Here is a 25,581-nt window from a genome sequence, read left to right on the forward strand (position 1 = left end):
GCTCAATTCCAGGCCTTTGATTGAAGTGGCCACTAAGAGGTGTGTGAGGGTAGTTTAAGGTGACTTGTCTTCTAATGTTACCTTATCACTATGGGGAGGGGCCGTGTCTATAATTGACATATCTGTTACACCAAGGCTAAGATTGAGAAATGTGAGGTGAACCCGGTGTTCGGACACTCTCTTCGCACAATGTATTGGTATCCTCGTCTCTTCTTAGCCAGTCCCTCGTATCGAGAATGATTTGCTTCCACACCAAAAATGGATGAGTTCACATGTGTTATAGTGAAGGACCAGATATTCCAGGTCCTGAACTACATATTGAAGGGTGGAAGATGCCTGTGCGTGGATTTTTTTAACGTGTGGTGACCGTTGCACACCAGCCACCACACGGGCTTGACAGAGCTAGGTCTTGGTCCAGTGGCAAGGATTGACCAAGATGACTGGAGACCAGCTCTGCTGCACGGGCCTAGTGCACACACATATCGCAGTGTGGGCTGGGTCCGTGCTGCCCCTGGGCCCTCGCCCCTTCTGGGCCTCGAACTCTCGCCTCTCCTGGGCCCCGATCACATCGCTCTGCAATCTCTCACCACTCCTTCGCCCCGACCTCGCCGCTCCTGCTGTACCTGCCCACGCTCCAATCAGCGATCTGGATTATGGTGATGGCCAGTCCAGTCGCCCTCTTCACAGCCGTCGCCCTCCCAGACTGGCTCACGCTGTACCTTGCGGTTGCATGCTGCCATGCTGCCCATGGCCGCCGCTTGCCGCTCCGTTTATGGCTCCGACCTGATGGTATCTCGCAAGTCGGGGCTGCCATGCAGCCCATGGGTGGCGCACGCCGCTCCAAAAAAAAAAGCATTGGTATACCAGTACGTTGTATCCTGATCCCACTTACTTTCCATTAAAACTTTGAGTCAGTAGCTGCACATTTTATTAAAGAAACAAACTGAATCCCGCGTCATTTTTACCACCACTTGCTAACTTTATATTAGACAATTCAAATCTGATTATCCAATATGTGTCGGTATACAATTTTCAGATTTGTGGATGCAAAGTTGGGTTTGTATTTCTCAGTGGTGCAATCAATTTTGTAGTGCAGCTGCTGGTGTAATTTGGTTTTTTTTCTCTTCCATCTTCCCGCTCTTCCATTCCTTTTTAAATGTTGTTCATCGTAAACTTTTTACCGTTCTGTTGAAGGGTCTGCACCTGAAACTTTAATCGATGTGTTCTCTCCACAAATACTGAACTGCTGACTGCTTCCAGCATTTTCTGTCTTTGTTTCTGATTTCCAGCATCTGTATTAAGTTTTCTATTCACTTAGTCACATTTTCCTCCCCTTTCTCCATACCCTTTAACATTTTTATTTTTCAAACTTCCCTTTAAAAATTATTAGAAATTCTGATTCCACTAGTTTTTCGAAATATGTTATTCCATGTTCTAACAACCCACTTTGTGTAAAAATAAATTCTCCTAACCTCAGTAGAGTATATGTTGTGTCATGTGCTCATTACACAAATCAACTATAGGAAAGCATTGATATAACAGCGTCTTAATTGGTTAGGTTTTTCCTCTGGTACCTTTTTCCCTACCTTTATTTTTATGGTACTGAAATGCTGAATTGACCAGGAGTAATATAGATGGCTAATGCTGTGAATTAATGTTGTAAATAAAAAATGTGACTGATAATCTGAAACATAGTTGGTCACTAAATAACTTCAGGCTGATTTTAAAATGCCAATGTGCAAAAGCAGGGTAGGGGAATGTGGGCAGGATTAATGAGCCGATATCCCTTTGTGCTAAATAGTGAAATAATCACAGTGCCACTTGATTCAACAATCAGCACAAATGTTCAAAGAGACAGAAAAATTTGGAGATGAATGAAGTGAGTCTGATAAGTGGAGTTATGATGAGATAAAGTGGGAAAAATAGAAATAGAAACCGTATTGGAGTATCTCGAGTTAACTTTTGTTTTTCTGTCTTTCAGATCTATGGATCTCCCTGTTCTCGTCGGAGACCTAAAACTGGTGATAAACGAGCCAAGTCGTCTGCCAATGCTTGAAGCTATCCGACCACTTATTCCACTGAAACACCAAGTGGAATATGACAATCTGACACCAAAACGATCACGGTAAGGTGGAGATGTAATATGGCAGGGGGATGGGAACCTATGCAGGGAGACAGAGGGAAGTAGAATGGGGGCAGAAGCAAAAGATAGAAAAAAGAAAAGTAAAAGTGGAGGGCAGAGAAACCCAAGGCAGAAATCAAAAAGGGCCACATTAAAGCAAAATTCTAAAGGGGCAAAGTGTGATAAAAAGACAAGCCTGAAGGCTCTGTGCCTCAATGTGAAGAGTATTCAGAATAAGGTGGGCGAATTAACTGCACAGGCAGCAATGAATGAATATGATATAATTGGCATCACGGAGACATGGCTCCAGGGTGACCAAGGCTGGGAACTCAACATCCAGGAAGGATAGAGAGAAAGGAAAAGGAGGTGGGGTAGCGTTGCTGGTTAAAGAGGAAATTAACGCAATAGTAAGGAAGGATATTAGCTTGGATGATGTGGAATCTGTATGGGTGGAGCTGCAGAATACCAAAGGGCAGAAAATGCTAGTGGGAGTTGTGTACAGACCACCAAACAGTAGTAGTGAGGTTGGGGACAGCACCAAACAAGAAATTAGGGATGCGTGCAATAAAGGTACAGCAGTTATCATGGGCGACTTTAATCTACATATTGATTGGGCTAACCAAACTGGTAGCAATACAGTGGAGGAGGATTTCCTGGAGTGTATTAGGGATGGTTTTCTAGACCAATATGTCAAGGAACCAACTAGAGGGCTGGCCATCTTAGACTGGGTGATGTGTAATGAGAAAGGACTAATTAGCAATCTTGTTGTGTGAGGCCCCTTCGGGAAGAGCGACCATAATATGCTAGAATTCTTTATTAAGATGGAAAGCGACACAGTTAATTCAGAGACTAGGGGCCTGAACTTAAGGAAAGGTAACTTCGATGGTATGAGACGTGAATTGGCTAAAATAGACTGGCAAATGATACTTGAAGAGTTGATGGTGGATAGGCAATGGCAAACATTTAAAGATCACATGCATGAACTTCAACAATTGTACATCCCTACCTGGAGTAAAAATAAAACGGGGAAGGTGGCTCAACTGTGGCTAACAAGGAAATTAAGGATAGTGTTAAATCCAAGGAAGAGGCATATAAATTGGCCAGAAAAAGCAGCAAACCTGAGGACTGGGAGAAATTTAGAATTCAGCAGAGGAGGACAAAGGAGGACAATTAGGAGGGGAAAATAGAATATGAGAGGAAGCTTGCTGGGAACATAAAAACTGACTGCAAAAACTTTGAAAGATACGTGAAGAGAAAAAGATTAGCGAAGACAAACGTAGGTCCCTTGAAATCAGATTCAGGTGAATTTATAATGGGGAACAAAGAAATGGCAGACCAGTTGAACAAATACTTTGGTTCTGTCTTCATGAAGGAAGACACAAATAACCTTCTGGAAATACTAGGGAACCGAGGATCTAGAGAGAAGGCGGAACTGAAGGAAATCCTTATTAGGCAGGAAATTGTGTTAGGGAAATTGATGGGATTGAAGGCCGATAAATCCCCGGTTCCTGATAGTCTGCATCCCAGAGTACTTAAGGAAGTGGCCCTAGAAATAGTGGATGCATTGGTGATCATTTTCCAACAGTCTATCGATTCTGGATCAGTTCCTATGGACTGGAGGGTAGGTAGTATAAGAGACAGAAAATGGGTAATTATAGACCGGTTAGCCTGACATCAGTAGTGGGGAAAATGTTGGAATCAATTGCTAAAGATGAAATAGCAGCGCAGTTGGAAAGCAGTGACAGGATCAGTCCAAGTCAGCATGGATTTATGAAAAGGAAATCGTGCTTGACAAATCTTCTAGAATTTTTTGAGGATGTAACTAGTAGAGTGGACAAGGGAGAACTAGTGAATGTGGTTTATATGGATTTTCAAAAGGCTTTTCACAAGAGATTTGTGTGCAAAATTAAAGCACATGGTATTGGGGATAATGTACTGACGTGGATAGAGAACTGGTTGGCAGACAGAAAGCAGAGAGTCGGGATAAGCGGGTCCTTTTCAGAATGGCAGGCAGTGACTAGTGGGGTGCTGCAGGGCTCAGTGCTGGTACCCCAGCTATTTACAATATACATCAATGATTTAGATGAAGGAATTGAGTGTAATATCTCCAAGTTTGCAGATGACATTAAGCTGGTGGCGGTGTGAGCTGAGAGGAGGATGCTAAGAGGCTGCAGGGTGACTTGGACAGGTTAGGCGAGTGGGCAAATGCATGGCAGATGCAGTATAATGTGGATAAATGTGAGGTTATCCACTTTGGTGGCAAAACCACGAAGGCAGAATATTATCTGAATGGCGGCAGATTAGGAAAAGGGGAGATGCAACGAGACCTGAGTGTCATGGTACATCAGTCATTGAAAGTTGGCATGCAGGTACAGCAGGCGGTGAAGAAGGCAAATGATATGTTGGTCTTCATAGCTAGGGATTTGAGTATAGGAGCAGGGAGGTCTTACTGCAGTTGTACAGTGCCTTAGTGAGGCCTCAACTGGAATATTGTCTTCAGTTTTGGTCTCCTAATCTGAGGAAGGACGTTCTTGCTATTGAGGGAGTGCAGCGAAGGTTCACCAGACTGATTCCTGGGATGACAAGACTGACATATGAAGAGAGACTGGATCGACTGGGCCTGTAATCACTGGAGTTTAGAAGGCTGTGAGGGGATCTCATAGTAACATTTAAATTCTGATGGGACTGGACAGGTTAGATGTAGGAAGAATGTTCCCGATGTTGGGGAAGTCCCGAACCAGGGGACATAATCTAAGGATAAGGGGTAAGCCATTTAGGACTGAGATGAGGAGAAACTTCTTCATTCAGAGAGTTGTTAACCTGTGGAATTCCCTACCGCAGACAGTTGTTGATGCCAGTTCATTGGATATATTCAAGAGGGAGTTAGATATGGCCCTTACAGCTAAAAGGATCAAGGGGTATGGAGAGAAAGCGGGAAAGGGGTACTGAGGGAATGATCAGCCATAATCTTATTGAATGGTGGTGCAGGCTTGAAGGGCCAAATGGCCTACTCCTGCACCTATTTTCTATGTTTCTATGTTGCTATGTAAGAGGGAAGCCAAGATACAATTAATCGCGAAAGATAGTAATATAACTCCAGATGTGTTGCTGTAAGCTAGAAATATCTCTTTATAAGAAAGTCCATTGCTTTTCATAAATAGAGAAAAAGAAGTCCACCATTGTTTTTTTTTACTGTACTAAGCAAATTCCCATCTGGCGCGGACATGATGGGCCGAAATGGCCTCCTTCAGTGCCGTAAATTTCTATGTTTCTATGTATGGTAATACAGTAATACAGCTGGATTATTATATTAGTTTTACCCATCCAAAGAAGGGTTGGAGGAGGTGCAGCTAACGGTATCAATTCCTCATTTTTTAAAGTACTTTCCAATCAAAAGGGAAAAGATTAAATACATATTTAGCAATTAAAATCTTCCCCAATGTTACTTTGGTAAATACCAGGGACCCAAAATTCCACGTTGTAAAATATCTCAGTTTTTTGGTATTATTTCCGATTAACGGATGTTTTTATAGTCCAAAGTAACGCCAGAAAAAAGTCCGAAGTTTCAGCAAAATTATTTTTCATTTTGGCGCAGCGCAGGAGTACCTCCGGTTTTGAGATTGGAGCTAATTTTTTACACCGAAAAAGTGAGGCCCGTTCTGTACATGTGCAACACTCGACTCGAAGCATTTCCAGGGTAACACGACACACATTTGCAAGTCGGCAGAGATTTTGGCCAGAGAATGCAACAGAGAAAATCAACATTTGGTGCAAAATGTACACTTTAAATATTTGCACCGAACAGTTGACATCCCATCTCCGCTGTTCACCGGGGCTCGAGCCGCACAGGGTCGGCACGCCGGCCAGCAGGATTGCTCCCTCGTCCGGACACAGGGTGCTGGGCTTCGAATGAAGCCCGGGGGGGAGGTGGAAGCCAAGCTCCGAGCTCCTGTATCCGGCCGAGGGAGCGATCCTACTGGCCGGCGCTCCGACCCTGTGTGCCTCGAGCAGGCCCGGTGAGCAGCGGAGACGGGACGTCAACAGTTTGGTGGTGAAACGTAAGCACCTCTCGCAATTTCAGTTTTTAACTGCAATGAAGTTTGTCTTTTCCCTCCGCACAAACATTTTTAAGTGTTTTTTTGTATATAATATAGGTTTTGTTCCCTCCCTCCAAAAGCCATAACTCTGCTCCGTTTCCCAAGATGGCGTCGGTAACGCTGACTTCGATCGGACAGCGACTTGGTAAGGCAAGGTTTTAAAAAGTGGTCCTTAGCGCTGTCCTTAAAAAAAATCCTTATTGGCGAAACCCGCAAAAATGGCGTTACGCGTGGGTTTGACCCCAAGTGACATCAGAAAAAAGGTACTTAAAAAACGGCCGTTATCTGTCAAGGACGGCGTTATACCATTGGCGAAACTAGGAAAATCGCCTTAAATTCAGTTAGCTCCAAAAAACACAGTTGGCTCAAAAGAAATGGAGCTAAATGGTGGCGAATTTTGGGCCCTATGTGTCGTGAGGTGCTATGCAATAAGAACCAGGACGTTCCCAAGTTTTAACAATATTCTATGCTGAGGCAGTATTAACAGCTCTAAAGTTGATCAAGGCATCTCTGGGTGAATAATAATAATAACTTTTATTTATATAACGCCTTTAACATAGTACAATGTCCCAAGGCACTTCAAAAGCAGTGTTACAAGACAAAACAGATATATTTGACACCGAGCCACAAAAGAAGAACTTAAGGCAGGTGACCAAAAGCTTGGCTAAAGAGGTAGGTTTTAAGGAGCATCTTAAAGGAGGAAAGAGAGATAGAGAGGTGGAGAGGTTTAGGAAGGGAGTTTCACAGTTTAGGGTCCAAACAGCTGAAGGCACGGCCGCTGATGATTGAGCAGTTATAATGAGGGATGTTCAAGAGGGCAGACATCTTGTGGGATTGTAAAGCTGAAAAAGATTAAGGAGATAGGAAGGGGCAAGGCCATGGGATGATTTGTAAACAAGGATGAGAATTTTGAAATCGAGGTGTTGTTTAACCGGGAGCTAATGTAGGTCTGAAAGCACAGAGGTGATGGGTGATCATGACCTGGTGCGAGTTAAGACATGGGCTGCTGAGTTTTGGATGATCTCAAGTTTACGTAGTGTAGAATGTGGGAGGCCGGCCAGGAGTGAGTTGGAGTAGTCAAGTCTGAAAATAACAAAGGCATGGATGAGGGTTTCAGCAGCAGAAGAGCTGAAGCAGGGGTGGAGGCGGGCAATGTTATGTAGGTGGGAAACGGCGGTTTTAGTTATATCACGGATATGTGGCTGGAAACTCATTTCATGGTTAGATATGACACCTAGGTTGTGACAGTCTTGTTCACCCTCAGATTGATTCTGGGGAGTGGAATGCAGTCAATGGTTAGGGATCGCAGTTTGTGGCATGGACCAAAGATAATGGCTTCGGTCTTCCCAATATTTAATTGGAGAAAATTTCTGCTCATCCAGTACTGGATGTCAGTCAAGCAATCTGACTATTTGGATACCAAGCAGGGGTCGAGAGAAGTGGTGGAGAGGTACAGCTGGGTGTCATCAGCGTACATGTGGAAACTGGTTCCGTGTTTTTGGATGATATCACCAAGGGGCAGCATATAGATGAGAAATAAGAGGGGGCCAAGGACAGATCCTTCAGGGGACACCAGAGGTAACGATTCGGGAGTGGGAAGAGAAGCCATTGCAGGAGATTTTCTCGATAAGAATGGAACCAGGCGAGTGCAGTCCCATCCAGCTGGACGATGGTTGAGAGGAGTTGGAGGAGGATGGAGTGGTCAATTGTGTCAAAGACTGCAGACAGGTTCAGAAGGATGATGAGGGATAGTTTACCTTTGTCACACTCACAAAGGATGTCATTTGTAGCATGGAGGAGAGCCATTTCGGTACTGTGGCAGGGGCGGAAACCAGATTGATGGGATTCAAACATTGAATTCATAATTGAATAAGCTTGAGTTCCTGCCATGATCATGTTGAAAAATGCAAGTGTCTGGATGTCAGTGAGGATGGTAAATAGTTCTGCTGTGATACTCCCAATGTTCAAATAATCTGCTGACATGAACTTTTTAGATTCACTTATGAAGTATCATCATTTGTGTGAAGCCTCGTAGAATGGCCTACATATCAGGAACCATACTCCAGTATGAATTTCCACCTTCTGGATACTAGTGGAAGAAAAATTGGAGAGGGAGAGACAATACGTAAAAAAAATATGCACATCCCCATTTTAGTAAAATTCTGAAGGATGATTCCACCAATCAGCATTCACTCTGAGTGTGGCACCCTCTTGGGAGCATGAGATTGCAGAATCACCTTTATAATGAAGAACATTGCCAAGTTAAAACGTCAGGTAGTACTCCTAGGTAACCAAATTAAGGCTATTGACTCAAACAACATTCACTCACATATGAAAAAGCTGCTTTCTAATCTCTACTAAAACAGTCTGAAAGTGCTGGTGCCCAAACAATGCTTGCAATTGTCATCCATGCTTTATAGAGTAATGTGTTCGCTTGGGATATAAAGTGCAACCCTCTGCAATTAGAAGCTTGTTATGAAGCACAACAATGTTGAATTGTTAAATTTCCTTGTATTGCCTGAATGACTAGAACCACACTAGGAATTTTGAAACTTTTTAATTATATAATGGGACCTTGATTGCTTCTTGGTTTTACTGTATTTCTTTCAAGCTTTAAAATAAAAAGGGGACCCGTGAAAGAAGGAATTACTTAAAGAAACATGTCACTTGTTAAATTCTCCATACAGTGGCTTTAACTCCTGCAACATTTGTCACAATTTAATTATGGATGAGGAAGTCCATTTATCCCATCTTAATGCATGCATCCAGAAAGATCCTAATGTGCCCCCATTGTAGCAACCAATTGTTTCTCAAAGGATTTCGGGGATATTGCATCCACTACTTTAATTGGAAGTTTCTTCCATACATTGATCCTGCTTCATGTGAAGAAAGATTTCCTGATATCAGTCCTAAAATTGCTTTATTCTAGTTTGAACTATCTAGTTCTAGTTCTACGATTTAAAGTAATATTACAGGTTAATTTTTTCTATACCCTTAACTATCTTATACATTCACCTCTCACACACCTCCTTTCAAGACTGAAAATATCAACAACTCAGATCTTTGATACCGGGGGGGAGGGGGGCAACCTCATTGTTCTTCTCTGACTGTCTTTAGTGCTTGAAGGCCTCTTTTTTATTTCTTTGTGATCAGTTTTAGATGCAGTATTCAAGGTGCAGTCTGACCAGTGCATTACCCCCTCTGATTTATATTTGATTGTTTTGTCTATGTAGTTCAGAACCTTATTGGCATTGTCCATCATTAGATGGATATATTTAGCATTGAGTCTACTAAGAATCCTAGGCCTCTTTTATCCTTAACTATTTCAACGTAATTCTTGAAGTACATATGTTGTCTGTTTTTCCTTTCTATGTGTAGCACTTTACACACGTCTGCATTGACTTTCATCTGCCATTGCTCTGCCCACTAGCTTTTCTTATCCAATTCTTTCTTTAGTCTCTGGGTTGTCTCTTCTGATTCTAGTGTCCCTCGTGGAATGCTATCATTTGCAAATTTGACCACTTTGCATTGTATTTCTGAAACCAGATCATTTATGTAAATTAGAAACAGTAGTGGTCCCAGCACTGAGGCCATAAGGCACCCCACTCAGTACCTCCCCCCACTCTGGCATACTCATTTTCCCCACTCTTCACACAGTTTCTTGTCCATTTCCTAAGTTCACCCTGAAATCGCACGGCTTTTAGTTTAATTGATAGCCTTTCATGCAGAACATTATCATAAACCTTTGGAAATCGAGGTACACCAAGTCATTGAGATTATCACTGTCTACTTGGGTTGTCACATTCTCAAAAATGTTGAAGAAATTGGTCAGGCAGGACCTCCCCTTCTGAATCCATGCACACTGCTGTTAATTAGGTTATTGTAAATAACTGATCCTCAACTTTCTGCCTAATAATCAATTCCATTATTTTACATGAAATAGAAGTAAGTCTGATGAGTTTGTAGTTGCCTGTGTTTGTGTTGTCATCCTTTTTGAATATGGACACCATATTAGCCTGTTTCCAGCCTACTTTTACCTCCTCAGTGTCCATTGACTCCATAATAATGATTGTTAGTATCTCACAGATCTTCTTCCGAGCCTCTCTTGGCATTCTGGGATACATACCATTTATCTCTGGGAAGGTATTTGTTTTCAGACATTTTAGCATGTCTCGGACTTCCATCCCATTTTATAATGAAGCCATTGATTTTATTTCTGAGATCTTTGTCTGGAAAGGGACTGTTACTCATGTCTTCTCTTGTGAATGCTTCAAGGAAGTAGTCATTCAGAATATTTGTCATTTTATGCTTATTCCCAGTTTCAAACCCATTTGTGTATTTTATGGTTTTCAGCTCTTCTTTGACTGTCCTCTTGCTATTGTGGTAATGAAAGATGTGTTTGCTGTTATGCTTAGCCTCATCTGTTATGTACTTTCCCAGGTCTCCCTTTGATCATCCTTTTTATGCATGACTGCATTTTCTTGTAATAATCCCAGTGAAGTCCTTCTCCTTTCTCGCTTCAGGTTTTGTACAGGCCATTTTCCCCTCTCTCTAATTTTTAGTTAGTTTTTTTAATCCATTTAGTCTGCTTAGTCTGAGCTTGTTAGTTTGGGGAATATATTTATCCTGCATGTTCAGCATTATTCTTTTAAAGGTCTTCTGCTGAATGTTATTAAACACACTCCCCCAATCTATTTTCTTCAATTATTTCATCATTTCATCAAATACAATCTTTAAAAAAATTAGATACATGGTTCCAACTCTTGGATATTTCTGAAACCCAAATCATATTAAACTACGGGCCGGAATTTGCTGGAGCAGAGCATCTTACAGTGTGCCCGGTTAGTTAGACTTTATCCAGCACCCGTCAGCTCAAAAATGTCTACCCTGCAGAATGCTGGAAGTGTGAGGGGATAACATTGAGGCAAGGGCAACAGGGCACCTGGGACCTTGGTGAACAACAAGACCAATAATGCATCTCCTTAAACAATGGGATTTAAAGATTGAGAAATAAACAGGCTGAACTAAAGCGGGTGAATTAGAGTGGGTGAATTTACTGTCAAATCAGGTAGAGAAAGAGAGGGAAACAAAGATTGGATTGAGAGAAAGGGACAGAAAGGAAAATTAAGAAAAAAAATAAATTATAAAATTTGACTTAAAAAGAGAAACCTCCAACAACCATTGATTGCAAGGAATGTAACGCCACACTTTCAATTGTTCACTTTCTGGGCAACAGAGATTTATTGGCAGTCATTAACAATTAGCACAATGTTGAGAGGGTACTTACACTTACACTAATAAGTCGGACAGTAGCTTGTGGCGATTAATAATTCACAGAGCATACCTTCCTCGCCACAAATTTCTGGCCACTTTGCACATTACTAACAGTGTGCGTCATTATTCTTCCAGCAAATTCTGGCCCGATATTCTCCAAAATTGATTTCCAATCTCACAATTTTAAAAGGAAAACCTTGTGTTTATATAACACTTTTTCTCTCTCAGAAATATCTTCAAACACTTGAAGTGCAGTGATTGTTTTTATGTCGGCAATGTGGCAGCTATTTTGCACACAAACATATATCCCACAAATACTAATAAGCTGAATTGTCACCTAACCTATTAATGTTCCAGCGAGGCTTTGAGGGTGTCCTTGTAACGTTTTCTCTGCCCACCTTTAGCTCGTTTGCTGTGAAGGAATTCTGAGTAAAGCGCTTGCTTTGGGAGTCTTGTGTCTGGCATGCGGACAATGTGGCCTGCCCAGCGGAGCTGGTTAAGTGTGGTCAGTGCTTCAATGCTGGGGCTGTTGGCCTGGTTGAGGACGCTAATGTTGTTGCGTCTGTCCTCCCAGGGGACTTGTACGATCTTGCAGAGACATCGTTGGTGGTATTTCTCCAGCGACTTGAGGTGCCTACTGAACATGGTACACGTCTCTGAGCCATACAGGAGGGCGGGTATTACTACAGCCCTGTAGACCATGAGCTTGGTGGTAGTTTTGAGGGCCTGGTCTTCGAACACTCTTTTCCTCAGGCGGCCGAAGGCTGCACTGGTGCACTGGAGACGGTGTTGAATCTCATCATCAATGTCTGCTCTGATAAAGTGCAACATCCCCACCGACACCTGGGAGTCCCTGGCCAAAGATCACCCTAAGTGGAGGAAGTGCATCCGGGAGGGCGCTGAGCACCTCGAGTCTCATCGGCGAGAGCATGCAGAAATCAAGCGCAGGCAGCGGAAAGAGCGTGCGGAAAATCTGTCCCACCCACCCTTACCCTCAACGACTATCTGGCCCACCTGTGACAGGGACTGTGGTTCTCGTATTGGACTGTTCAGCCACCTAAGGACTCAGTTTAAGAGTGGAAGCAAGTCTTCTTTGATTCCGAGGGACTGCCTATGATGATGATGATGATGATGACATGAAGAAAGACTGGATCGACTAGGCTTATATTCACTGGAATTTAGAAAAATGAGAGGACATCTCTTAGAAACATATAAAATTCTGACGGGATTGAACAGGTTAGATGCAGGAAGAATGTTCCCGATGTTGGGGAAGTCCAGAATCAGGGGTCACAGTCTAAGGATAAGGGGTAAGCCATTTAGGACCGAGATGAGGAGAAACTTCTTCACTAAGAGAATTGTGAACCTGTGGAATTCTCTATCACAGAATGTTGTTGAGGCCAGTTCGTTAGATATATTCAAAAGGGAGTTAGATGCGGCCCTTACGGCTAAAGGGATCAAGGTGTATGGAGAGAAAGCAGGAATGGGGTACTAAAGTTGCATGATTAGATATAATAAAATTGAATGGAGGTGCAGGCTCGAAGGACCGAATGGCCTACTCCTGCACCTATTTTCTATGTTTCTATGTTCCAAGCTGCTACCAGCTTCACAGTTCATTTGTGTTTTCTGTATTTTTCCGTTTCTACCAAATAACTTATTACTACAATTATTTCAAAACACTTGTGAATTTCTATCAAATTTCAATAACAGCCTCCTCAGACACCCAGGATTTTTAAAAACGACTTTCAGTGCTGCCAGACCTGGGACCACCTCAATGCTGTCGTAACCCGGCCACCCTCCCCACAGTGTTACCAGATCTCTGAGCACCACACAGCCATTCCTGTCATAACCAGGCACACAACCCACAGGCCTGCCAGACTCCCAAACCTCCTGCAATTTTGCCAAACTCCTGCTTCCCACCATTGTTGCAGAATCCCAGGACACAGAACCCAATGCTGCCAAATCCCAGAAGCCTCAGCCCAAGACTACAATCCTCAGTGCGACCAAAGCCTAGACTTGTGACAACTGAATCCCACAATCTTCCCACACCACAGTGATGCTCATTGCAGATGGCTATCTCCAACCGTTACAAAAGATAAAAGATTAAAATTAAGTCGATGAATAAAAAAACATAATATTCAAGGCCAATGATGTTGGGCTCAGTTTTCCCCAGTGACTTGCGCTGTTTTTTTTTTGAGCAGGCTGCTCTTTTTGGCCTAAGTTGAAAAATCAGTTTCCCCAATCAATTTGCACCAGTGTAACTCAGTTAGTTACGATTTTTTTTAGGTCAGTTTTTTTTTCAGCCAAAGGGGGCATAACCAGCCACCCGTGCCAATTAGGGAAGTTTGGCCAGCTGAGAGTTACTCCAGTTGTGCTTAGGCCAGCGAATGTGGCCTCTGCAGAAAAACCTTCCCTAGAGTTAAGGAAATCGGTGCAGGTCAGGAAATCGGTGCAGGTAAGGAAATCGGTGCAGGTAAGGAAATCGGTGCAGGTAAGGAAATCGGTGCAGGTCAGGAAATCGGTGCAGATAAGGAAATCGGTGCAGGTAAGGAAATCGGCGCAGGTAAGGAAATCGGCGCAGGTAAGGAAATCGGCGCAGGTAAGGAAATCGGTGCAGATAAGGAAATCGGCGCAGGTAAGGAAATCGGTGCAGGTAAGGAAATCGGTGCAGATAAGGAAATCGGTGCAGGTAAGGAAATCGGCGCAGGTAAGGAAATCGGCGCAGGTAAGGAAATCGGTGCAGGTAAGGAAATCGGTGCAGATAAGGAAATCGGCGCAGCAGTTGCCCAGACACACTAAAAGAATTGAAAAACACATAGCGCCAACTTACCTCCAACCCCGCCCGAAGGCTGTTTGGTCTCATTCTCAGTCCCCGGTTCACACACACGGGAAGTCTGTCTGGTCCCATTCTCGGTCCCCGGTTCACTCTCACACACACAGAGAGAGAGAGAATGGGACTGGATCTTAACGGGGATGCTTAGAATTTCTTTTCTTGGCGTACTTAGGCCCCTAAAAATCGGGAGTAACTCTTCAAGTACGCAAAAAAAATGCTTTGGGGAAAGTTGAGCCCATTGTTCTGTATTTTTAATGAAAATCCTTTGGCCTATCATCTTTGGTTGTCCAATGTGCAGAACAGTATCTGATATTGTAGTGCTACTTGGGAATGAATCATATATATATATATATATATACCAAGTGTGAGTAGTAGTGATCTTGCCAACTCCTGCTTGTGTTGCTCCTATGTTGCAAGCTTGTTGCAGATAACATAGCTCTGTCCCGTTGATCTGTTTCCTGCATCATTGGCAAGTAGGTTTGTCAAGGTCTGAAGAATTATTTTTTATTCGTTTCTGGGCTGTTGGCGTTGCTGGTAAGGCCAGCATTTATTGCCCATCCCTAATTGCCCTTGAGATGGTGGTGGTGAGCCGCCACCTTGAACCATTGCAGACTGTGTGGTGAAGGTACTCCCACAGTGCTGTTAGGGAGGGAGTTCCAAGATTTTGACCCAGCGACTATGAAGGAATGGCGATATATTTCCAATTCCAAATGGTGTGTGACTTGGAGGAGAACTTGGAGGTGATGGTGTTCCCATACGCCCTACTGCCCGTGTCCTTCTAGGTGGTATGGGTTTGAGTTTGAGGCAAGCATTTTGTACCATCTCTAACATGAATTTTATAAGCAAACTTACTATAAAGAATAAGAATAATGGCTGCCATTCCCCCCCCCAAAACAAAATATTAATAAAACATTCAGAAAAACACTGCATTAAACTGTTACTGTTAACATTACACCAAATCTTTTCAGAAGGCTATTAAAGAGCTCCTGTATCCATGGAGTTTTCCTTGTTCACTACTTCAAATGCTAACACAAAGAAAAATAGAAAACCTGAACAAATAGCTGGAAGGAATGCTTGATGTTGATTTAAATATGTTTACATTAAATCTAATGCCTTAATGAAGCTTATACAGGAAATTGGCGCAAACACTTCAGATCACGAAAAAAAAAAGTTGGGAATTGTAGCCCAGCAAAAACTGCTCTCCCAATTGGCCACTTCCTCTGTAATGCAAGGCCACAGCTTTATGTTTAACTTCAGGCTGTGCACACCTGCTATCCCAGTGTACAAACTGGGGAATTGAGCCATTATATAAATTCAATTTTGCTCACCTTTGAAATACAATGTATTTTTTTTTTAACCCCTAAAGGAAACTGAAAGAAGTGCGTTTGGACAGAACACATCCTGAAGGACTAGGCCTGAGTGTGCGAGGTGGTTTGGAGTTCAACTGTGGCCTCTTCATCTCTCAATTAGTAAAAGGAGGGCAGGCTGACAATGTTGGCCTACAGGTAAGGATTACTATCGTGTAGGAGAGATAAAGTATTTCAGTAAACTATTTCGGTGTTTGTTTGTGTAAATACCAAGTGTAATTCAGCAAAATATTTCCTTGACAGTAGTACATCTGCATATTCATTAACAAAGAATTAGCTTTTTAGCTCTAACTGGTTTATCAATGTCCTGCGACAATGCCAACAGAAGATTAGATGAGTCACATAAAGGTTTGCAATTTTTTTTTAAAGCACCCCTTCTCAGCATATGCTACAAAATCACAAGATATGTTTGAGGAAGGACATGGAGCAATTTTAGCTTATCCAGAAAACTGTAAACTACAGCTTGTCCGTCAAAACAGTTTCAAAAATTATTTCAGCATTTTTCCCAATTATGCCCATTCCATGTTTATATCACACTTTGTGTGTGAACTTGTTGACAATAGTCCTGCATTTGCATTTCTCCAGGTTTGCAACTGTGTTCTCTAGTTTTACTGACAAGATTTAACTTGAAATGGTGTTTACAATTCACCTTTTTGCTATTGTATATATTTCTATGATATTCCCTTATGCTCACCATTCTGTAGTGTTAAGTTTCTCCAGTGTTTCCTCTTATTTGAGCTATTGACACGAGGGCCTCGATGTTAATTGAGAGACATGCTGAGGGCGGGGTGTGGTCTGATATCTTGTGGGGAAACCCAGAGAAGTAAGTTCAGCACGTCCGTCAGTGGCTGTTTAACTTACTTCCAGGTTTCCCGTCTAATCAGCGGCAGCGGGCGTGATGTGGTCCCACGTGACTTGATTGCAACTCCAGTATTTAAAGGGCCAATCCAAAGATGCCATTTGGAGGAGTTAGGAGTTGAACCAACAGAGGAAGAACTCTCGGGATGGATTCAGGGTGCGCAAAGGCTGCACCACTTAATGGCACCTCCTTTGATCTGTTGGTGGGGGCTGTGAGCAGTCAACGAGAGATACTATTCCCCAGCAATGGGAGGAAGAAACAGGCTGCTGACACCAAGAAGGCATGGTTGGAGGTGGCACAAGAAGTCAGGAGCCTAATACCACACTCCTGGATTCAGTGCAGGAAGCAATTTAATGACCTAGACAGTTTGTGAAAGGTGAGTATAGTTGCACATTCACCTACATCCTGCTGTGCACATCACCCCAACCCCTCACTCTGCCTTCTCAAGCCTACACCTCACACCCACTTACCTTGCAGGTGCACCCATCCTTCTCTGTCTCTGCACTTCCTCACATCCCCATCTGTTCATCCACTACTCCCACTCGCCCGCGTCCTTATGCAATTTCATGCCTCTCCCTCATAGTCACCTTCACCAAATGTACTCCATCTATCGGGAGAACGCATGCCATTACACTCGCTCATATGTCTGTTCCCTCCCTTCTTGCAGGAGAGAAAACAGAATGCCAGGGAGAGGGACAGAACTAGAGATGACCCTCCATGCATTTGACAACTAACAACCGAAGAGGATGAGGCACTGGAGATCAGTGGAGTTTGGTGTCCCTGGCTATCGGAGATGGGGAGATGGGAGCTCACAGTTACCTGGTGATAATTAAATATAACCCACTCACATGTCATTCAGCACTCAGTCATGTTGACTTGGTTTCAACAGCGAGTGAAATATGATTTCTCACAAAAGAGAGGGACTTGCAAAGCTAGAGCCCCCTGGTTGTCAAACGGAATACTAGGTAGGATAAGGCATAAAAAGGGAAGCTTATGTCTGATACCAAGAACTAAATACTGCAGAAAGCTTCGAGGAGTATAGAAAGTGCAGAGGTGAAATTAAAAAGGAAATTAGGAAAGTAAAGAGAGGACATGAAAAAATATTGGCAAGTAAAATCAAAGAAAACCCAACGATGTTTTATAAATACGTAACGGTTAAGAGGATAACTAAAGAAACAGTAGAGTCTATTAGAGACCAAAAAGGCAACTTGTTTGTGGAGGCGGAAGACGTGGGTACGGTTCTTAATGAATAATTTTGAGTTTGTCTTCAAAAAAAGAGAGGGACAATACATACATTGTAGTTAAAGAGGAGTGCGAAATATTAGATAAGATAAACAACAACTTTTATTTATATAGTGCCTTTAATGTAGTAAAATGTCCCAAGGCGCTTCATAGCAGTGTTACAGACAAAACATATACATTTGACACCAAACCACAAAAGAAGAAATTAAGGCAGGTGACCAAAAACTTGGTTAAAGAGGTAGGTTTTAAAGAGCGGCTTAAAGGAGGAAGAGAGGTAGAGAGGTTTAGGGAGGGAGTTCCAGAGTTTAGGGCCCAAACAGCTGAAGACACAGCCACCGATGGTTAAGCAGTTATAATGAGGGATGTTCAAGAGAGCAGAATTTGAGGAGTGCAGACACTTTGTGGGGTTGTGAGGTTGAAAAAGATTACAAAGATAGGGAGGGCAAGGCCATGGAGTGATTTGTAAACAAGGATGAGAATTTTGAAATCGAGGCGTTGTTTAACCGGGAGCCAATGTAGATCAGAAAGCACAGGGATGATGGGTGATCTTGACTTGGTGCGAGTTAGGACACGGGCTGCTGAGTTTTGGATGACCTCAAGTTTACGTAGTGTAGAATGTGGAGGCCAGCCAGGAGTGAGTTGGAATAGTCAATGCTAGAGGTAACATGGATGAGGTTTTCAGCAGCAGAAGAGCTGAGGCATGGCAGAGGAGGGCAATGTTACGGAGGTGGAAAAAGGCGGATTTAGTTATGCCGTGGATATATGGCCTGAAACTCATTTCAGGGTCAAATATGACGGCTAGGTTGTGAACAGTTTTGTTCACCCTCAGATTGATGCTAGGGAGAGGGATGGAGTCAATGGTAAGGGACTGCAGTTTGTGGCAGGGACCAAAGATAATGGCTTCGGTCTTCCCAATATTTAATTGGAGAAAATTTCTGTTCATCCAGTACTGGATGTCGGACAAGCAGTCTGACAATTTAGAGACCAAGCAGGGTTCGAGAGAGGAGGTTGAGAGGTAGAGTTGGGTGTCGTCAGTGTACATGTTAAAACTGACTCCGTGTTTTCGGATGATATCACCAAGGGGCAGCATTAGATGAGAAATAGGAGGGGGTCAAGGATAAATCCTTGGGGACATCAGAGGTAACGATGTGGGAGTTGGAAGAGGAGCCATTGCAGGAGATTTTCTGGCTATGATTAGATAGATAAGAATGGAACCAAGCGAGTGCAGTCCCACCTAGCTGGACGATGGTGGTGGGGCGTTGGAAGAGGATGGAGTGTGTCAAAGGCTGCAGACAGGTCCAGAAGGACGAGAAGGGCTAGTTTATCTTTGTCACAGTCACAAAGGATATCATTTGTGACTTTGATGAGAGCCGTTTCGGTACAGTGGCAGGGGTGGAAACCAGATTGAAAGGATTCAAACATTGAATTCAGGGAAAGATGGTCACGGATTTGGCAGGTAACAACACGTTCAAGTACTTTGGACAGGAAAGGGAGGTTGGAGATGGGGTGATAGCTAGCAAGTGAAGTGGGGTCGAGTTGATTTTTTGAGGGGCGTGGTGATGACAGCAGATTTGAAGGTAAGGGGAACAGTACTTGAGAGAGAACCGTTAACAATGTCTGCTAACATGGGAGCCAAAAAGGGAAGTTGGGTAGTCAGCAGTTTAGTGGGAATAGGGTCAAGGGAGCAGGGTGTGGGTCTCATGGACAAGATGAGCTTGGAGAGGTCAAGAGGGGAGATCAGAGAGAAACTAGAGAAAGATATGAGTTTAGGGCTAGGGCAGGGGGGAGCCTCAGGTGAAGTTTGGCCCTGTGGGCTAGGTGAAGGAAGAGAACTCACAGAGGCAGCTGATCGGATGGTCTCAATCTTTGTGACAAAGAAGTCCATGAGCTCCTCACACTTGTTGTTGGAGGTGAGTGAGGTGGAGACAGGAGAGAGGGGTTTAAGGAGACGATTAGCAGTCGAGAATAGTAGCTGGGGGATATTTTTGCATTCAGAATGATCTTGGAATAGTGAGCAGTTTTTGTAGACAAGAGTAGGTACTGCTAATATTTTATGTGTTCGAGCCAGATCTGCCGCTGAATGGCTTAACCAGTTGTCCGCCACATCCGTTCAGGTCTGCGCCCTTTTGACTCGATGGAGCGTAGCTGAGGGCCGTATCAGGGGGACCGGCCAGTGAGGGAGAGAGTAATCTTTTTAATAGGGCATCAAAGGAGGTGGTGAGGGTGTGGTTGAGCAGATCGGTGGCTGCAGAAATGTCATTGTTAAAAGAGGGCCAAAGGTTGGACAATTTTGAGTTGATAAGTACAGTTGTACGAGAGTTTGGAGAGATTTTTTCCAGAGGCGGATGCAGAAGGAAGCAGGGTTGGATTGGGGAAAGGGGATGTGGGTCGAGAGCGATACAAGGGAATGGTCAGAGATGACTTTATCTTTGATTGATATGGTTGGAATAGCGAGGCCACGAGAGATTGTAAGGTCAAGGAGGTGAGCATAAATATGAGTTGTGGAATTTACATGGAGGGAGAGATTAAGGGAGGACAGGAGGGTAGTGAACTCAGAGGAGAGAGAGCGTGATGAATTGAGATGGAGGTTGAAGTCACCTAGGATGAGAAGTCGCTTGGTGCATAGGCTGAGGGGTGAAAGCAACGATGATACATCTGTGACAACATTTTGATCATACTTGTGTGGGCGGTAGAGAACGAGAGGGGTGGAATAAGGTGAGATGTTCAAAAGCGAAGAAAGTGCTGGAGGAGTAGGGGGACAGACCAAGGTATGATTTGGTGATGAGAGCTATACCACCATCATAGCATCATGGGCAGGGCAAGTGGTGGAAGGTATAGCCGGGAGGGGAGGCTTCGATTAAAGGTAGTGCGTCATTATCCCGCAGCCAAGTTTCCGTTAGTGCCATGATGTCGATGCAATCATTCACGATAAGATCAGGGATGGCAAGGGCCTTGTTCGCAAATGAACGGACATTCTGCAAGGAGATTTTGAGAGGATCCATGATGGCTTATCCACTGCCAGCACACACAAGGTAAGCACTTGGACGGATGAGTTGGACGGGTAGGAGATTTGCAAGGTTAGCCCCCCCCTCCCCCCCGGGCAAGCTGGGCAGTAAGGTCGGTGAGAGAGTAGGATGGGACAGTTAGGGTTGGTGTTTGTGAGGAGACAGCAACGAGTGCCATAATGGGCCCTTTGTTGAATACCAAGAGAGGCACAGAGGGAAGCTGCAGGCTTGTCTAAAAGGGATTCAAGTCCGAGTCAGCGGCCTGAGAGTAGGAAGTTTGTAGAGTAATGAAATGTTGGCGTAGGGATTTTGGAGGACAGAGTATACGAGACCGGAGAGATGAAGGGCGGCATAATGACAGGAGACTGACCAGAGAGCGAAAGAGAGAAAAAGCGGAAGAAGGAAGTGGAAATAGAAGTCAATGGATCGGACCCGAAGCGGACACAAATACGCACACAAATAGACACGGGGGAAAAAAATAAATAAATTCAATTTACATGGGGATTTACAATAGGGATTCTACAATGGTAGAATCAGTATAATCAAGATTAATTATATTAAAACAAAATTAAATAATATATAGTATAATTATAAATGAAGTTAGCATCAGAAAATTAGTAATTGAAAAAAGTTGAATCAGTCTGAATAATTCACTCTCTGTCCTGTGATTGAACTAACATGGAAGAACCAATAACTTCCCTCCTTTCTTGTGATGTCATGTTTTAATTACTTTTCACTTTTCTCTCTGATAGGTCTGTTGGTACTGCTTTTTTTGAACTCCCGGACTGCTCCAAAATCGCGCTGTATTTAAAATTCGGGACTCCTCCACATTCGCGCTTTGTAAATATAGTAAAAGAGAAACCGGGGTGGGAGGGGAAATTTCCCTCTGTCCCGTTTCAGGCAGATAATTCAAATGATTCGAATTATTTGAATTATTAACGCCTGGCGGGAGGTGGGGGGGGAGGGGGCGGAAGAGCCGGGAAATTGGCCTCTTTAAATCAATAAATACCAGAGCGCTGTTGGAGGCGGTAGCTGGATGGGCACGGGCTCGTGACCATCAGCGCAACGCGGGCGTGCCGTGTCACACTGATGCGTCGCAACTTCACTTAAAGGAGAGGGATTCTGCGAGGCCGAGTGAGAACATAAGAACATAAGAATTAGGAACAGGAGTAGGCCATCTAGCCCCTCGAGCCTGCTCCGCCATTCAACGAGATCATGGCTGATCTGGCCGTGGACTCAGTTCCACTTACCCGCCCGCTCCCCGTAACCCTTAATTCCCTTATTGGTTAAAAATCTATCTATCTGTGACTTGAATACATTCAATGAGCTAGCCTCAACTGCTTCCTTGGGCAGAGAATTCCACAGATTCACAACCCTCTGGGAGAAGAAATTCCTTCTCAACTCGGTTTTAAATTGGCTCCCCCGTATTTTGAGGCTGTGCCCCCTAGTTCTAGTCTCCCCTACCAGTGGAAACAACCTCTCTGCCTCTATCTTGTCTATTCCTTTCATTATTTTAAATGTTTCTATAAGATCACCCCTCATCCTTCTGAACTCCAATGAGTAAAGACCCAGTCTACTCAATCTATCATCATAAGGTAACCCCCTCATCTCCGGAATCAGCCTAGTAAATCGTCTCTGTACCCTCTCCAAAGCCAGTATATCCTTCCTGAAGTAAGGTGACCAAAACTGCACGCAGTACTCCAGGTGCGGCCTCACCAATACCCTGTACAGTTGCAGCAGGACCTCCCTGCTTTTGTACTCCATCCCTCTCGCAATGAAGGCCAACATTCCATTCGCCTTCCTGATTACCTGCTGCACCTGCAAACTAACTTTTTGGGATTCATGCACAAGGACTCCCAGGTCCCTCTGCACCTCAGCATGTTGTAATTTCTCCCCATTCAAATAATATTCCCTTTTACCGTTTTTTTTCCAAGGTGGATGAGCTCACATTTTCCGACATTGTATTCCATCTGCCAAACCTTAGCCCATTCGCTTAACCTATCTAAATCTCTTTGCAGCCTCTCTGTGTCCTCTACACAACCCGCTTTCCCATTAATCTTTGTGTCATCTGCAAATTTTGTTACACTACACTCTGTCCCCTCTTCCAGGTCATCTATGTATATTGTAAACAGTTGTGGTCCCAGCACCGATCCCTGTGGCACACCACTAACCACCGATTTCCAACCCGAAAAGGACCCATTTATCCCGACTCTCTGCTTTCTGTTAGCCAGCCAATTCTCTATCCATGCTAATACATTTCCTCTGACTCCGCGTACCTCTATCTTCTGCAGTAACCTTTTGTGTGGCACCTTATCGAATGCCTTTTGGAAATCTAAATACACCACATCCATCGGTACACCTCTATCCACCATGCTCGTGGGGCCTCCGGGGCACTCATTGGGCCACCAGGGAGGGGGTTGGCCGGGCAAGCGGCCCGGCCCCCAAGACGGGGTGCTCAGGAGTCGTCCGCCAAATAAACAAAACAAATAAAACAACATGGCGGCTGAGGCAGTACTCCCTCCCCTTTAAGGGCGGCCACAGCGCCTCAGCCACCGGTAGCTTCATGCCCCGCGAATACGTCGGGGGCACCGACTGTGCTCCCACAGTGCAATTCCCCCCCCGGAGGGCTACAAAATGGGTCGGCGCCGGGTGGTAAGGAGTCAGCTCGCCGGACGGGGCGGGATAGATGTTTCCGCCATCCCCAGCCTGGGTGCAATTGTAGACGGGTTGCACCCACTGCTTGCCCCTGGTCAGAAAGGCTTTACCGACCCGTTACCACCTTAAAAAAAGGGCCAATTTTGGGCCCGAAGTATTAAAGGGTTCAGCTTCTTTGAAAGTAGATAAATTGCCAGGCCTGGATGAAATGTATCCCAGGTTGTGACGAGAAGCAAGGGAGGAAATAGCGGAGGCTCTGACCATTATTTTCTGATCCTCTCTGGCTACAGATCTGATGCCGGAGGACAAACACAAATTATTCAGTGAGAACCATACCTACATCTTCCGCCTCCACACACAAGTTGCCTTTTTGGTCTCTAATAGACCCTACTGTTTCTTTAGTTATCCACTTGTCCTTTATGTATTTATAAAACATCTTTGGGTTGTACCGTTGTTTAAAACGGGATAGACCGAATAATTATAGGCCAGTCAGCTTAATCTCGGTGGCAGGCAAATTATTGGAAAAAATTCTGAAGAACAATATGAGTCATCATTTAGAAAGGCACGGATTAATCAAGGACAGTCAGCATGCGTTTGTTAAGGGAAGGTTATATCTGACTAAGTTGATTGAATTTTTTGAGGAGGGTTGATGAGGATAACATGTTTGATGCAGTCTACATGGATTTTAGCGAGGCTTTTGACAAAGTTCCTCATGGCAGACTAGTTAGAAAAATAAAAGCCCATGGGATCCAAGGGACGGTGGCAAGTTGCGTCCAAAATTGGCTCAGAAGCAGGAAGCGAAGGGTAATAATCGACGAGTGCCTTCGTGACTGAATGGCTGTTTCCAGTGGGGTTCGGGAGGGCTCAGTACTAGGCCCCTTGCTTTTTATGGTATATATCAATGATTTAGATTTTAATGTAGGGGGCATGATTTAGAAGTTTGCAGATGGATACAATTGGCCGTGTGGTTCATGGTGAGAAAGAAAGCTGCAGATTGCAGGAAGATATCAATGTACTGGTCAGCTGGACAGAAAAATGGCAAATGGAATTCAGTCTGGAGTAGTGAGATAATGCATTTGGGGAGGGTTAACAAGGCAAAGGAATACACAATAAATGGTAGGATACTTTGATATGTAAAGGAACATAGGGACCCTGGAGTGCATGTCCACAGATCCCTGAAGGTAACAGGACAGGCATATAAAGTTGTTCAGAAAGCATTTGGGATGCTTTCCTATGTTTGCGGAGGCATGGAATACAAGAGCAGGGGGGGTTATGCCTGAACTGTATAAAACACTAGTTAGGCCACAGCTGGAGTACTGCGTGCAGTTCTGGTCACCTCATTACAGGAACGATGTGGTCGCACTAGAGAGGGTACAGAGGAGATTTACGAGGATGTTGCCTGGACTGGAGAAGTTTAGCAATGAGGAAAGATTGGCTAGGCTGGGGTTGTTTTCTTTGAAACAGAGGAGGCTGAGGGGAGACGTGATTGAGGTGTATAAAATTATGAGGGGCCTAGATAGAGTGGATAGGAAGGACCGATTGCCCCAGCAGAGAATTCAATAACTAGGGGGCATAGATTTAAAGTAATTGGTAGAAGAATTAGAGGGGACTTGAGAACTTTTGTCATCTAGAGGGTGGTGGGGATCTGGAACCTATTCCCTGAAAGAGTGGCAGCGGCAGAAGCCCTCAGCAAATTTAAATAATAATACTTGGATATGCACATGAAGGCTACGGACCAAGAGCTGGAAAGTGGGATTAGGCTAGATAGCTCTTTTTTGGCTGGCACGGACACAATGTGCTGAATAGCTGCCTTCTGTGCCGTGGTCATCTTTGTGATAACTTACAACATATTCTTTCCTTGCCTGGACTAATTCATGTCTTTTATCTCCGACAGGACCTTCATGCGTGAAGCAGAAGTGAGTGGAGGTGGCCGAGGATGATTCCTCAGAGGAGCTGAGCCCTTCTGAGGATGCACCGTCACAGGACTCATGCAGACCATGCACCAGCTCAGACACTCGTACTATGTATGAGGGGAGCAGTTAGACAGTCGTTGGGTTTTCACCTGGCGACTCACACCTCACAAGTGAGCAAGAGTAGCTGGTGGTGACAGAGACAGCTATAGAGAGCCCT

General features: G+C 44.1%; 1 protein-coding gene across 1 annotated transcript in view; it reads left to right on the forward strand.

The window, feature by feature from the left end:
* ush1c (Usher syndrome 1C) overlaps window positions 1-25,581 on the forward strand; it is a 319,880-nt gene that overhangs the window by 33,871 nt on the left and 260,428 nt on the right. Inside the window, exons 3-4 of the mRNA XM_070898764.1 lie at window positions 1,982-2,125; window positions 15,690-15,828. Of these exons, the coding sequence (XP_070754865.1) occupies window positions 1,982-2,125; window positions 15,690-15,828 (283 nt within the window). The remainder of the gene's footprint in view (window positions 1-1,981; window positions 2,126-15,689; window positions 15,829-25,581) is intronic.

Source organism: Pristiophorus japonicus, chromosome 14 (assembly GCF_044704955.1).
Source record: "Pristiophorus japonicus isolate sPriJap1 chromosome 14, sPriJap1.hap1, whole genome shotgun sequence".
In the NCBI taxonomy this organism is placed as follows: domain Eukaryota; kingdom Metazoa; phylum Chordata; class Chondrichthyes; family Pristiophoridae; genus Pristiophorus; species Pristiophorus japonicus.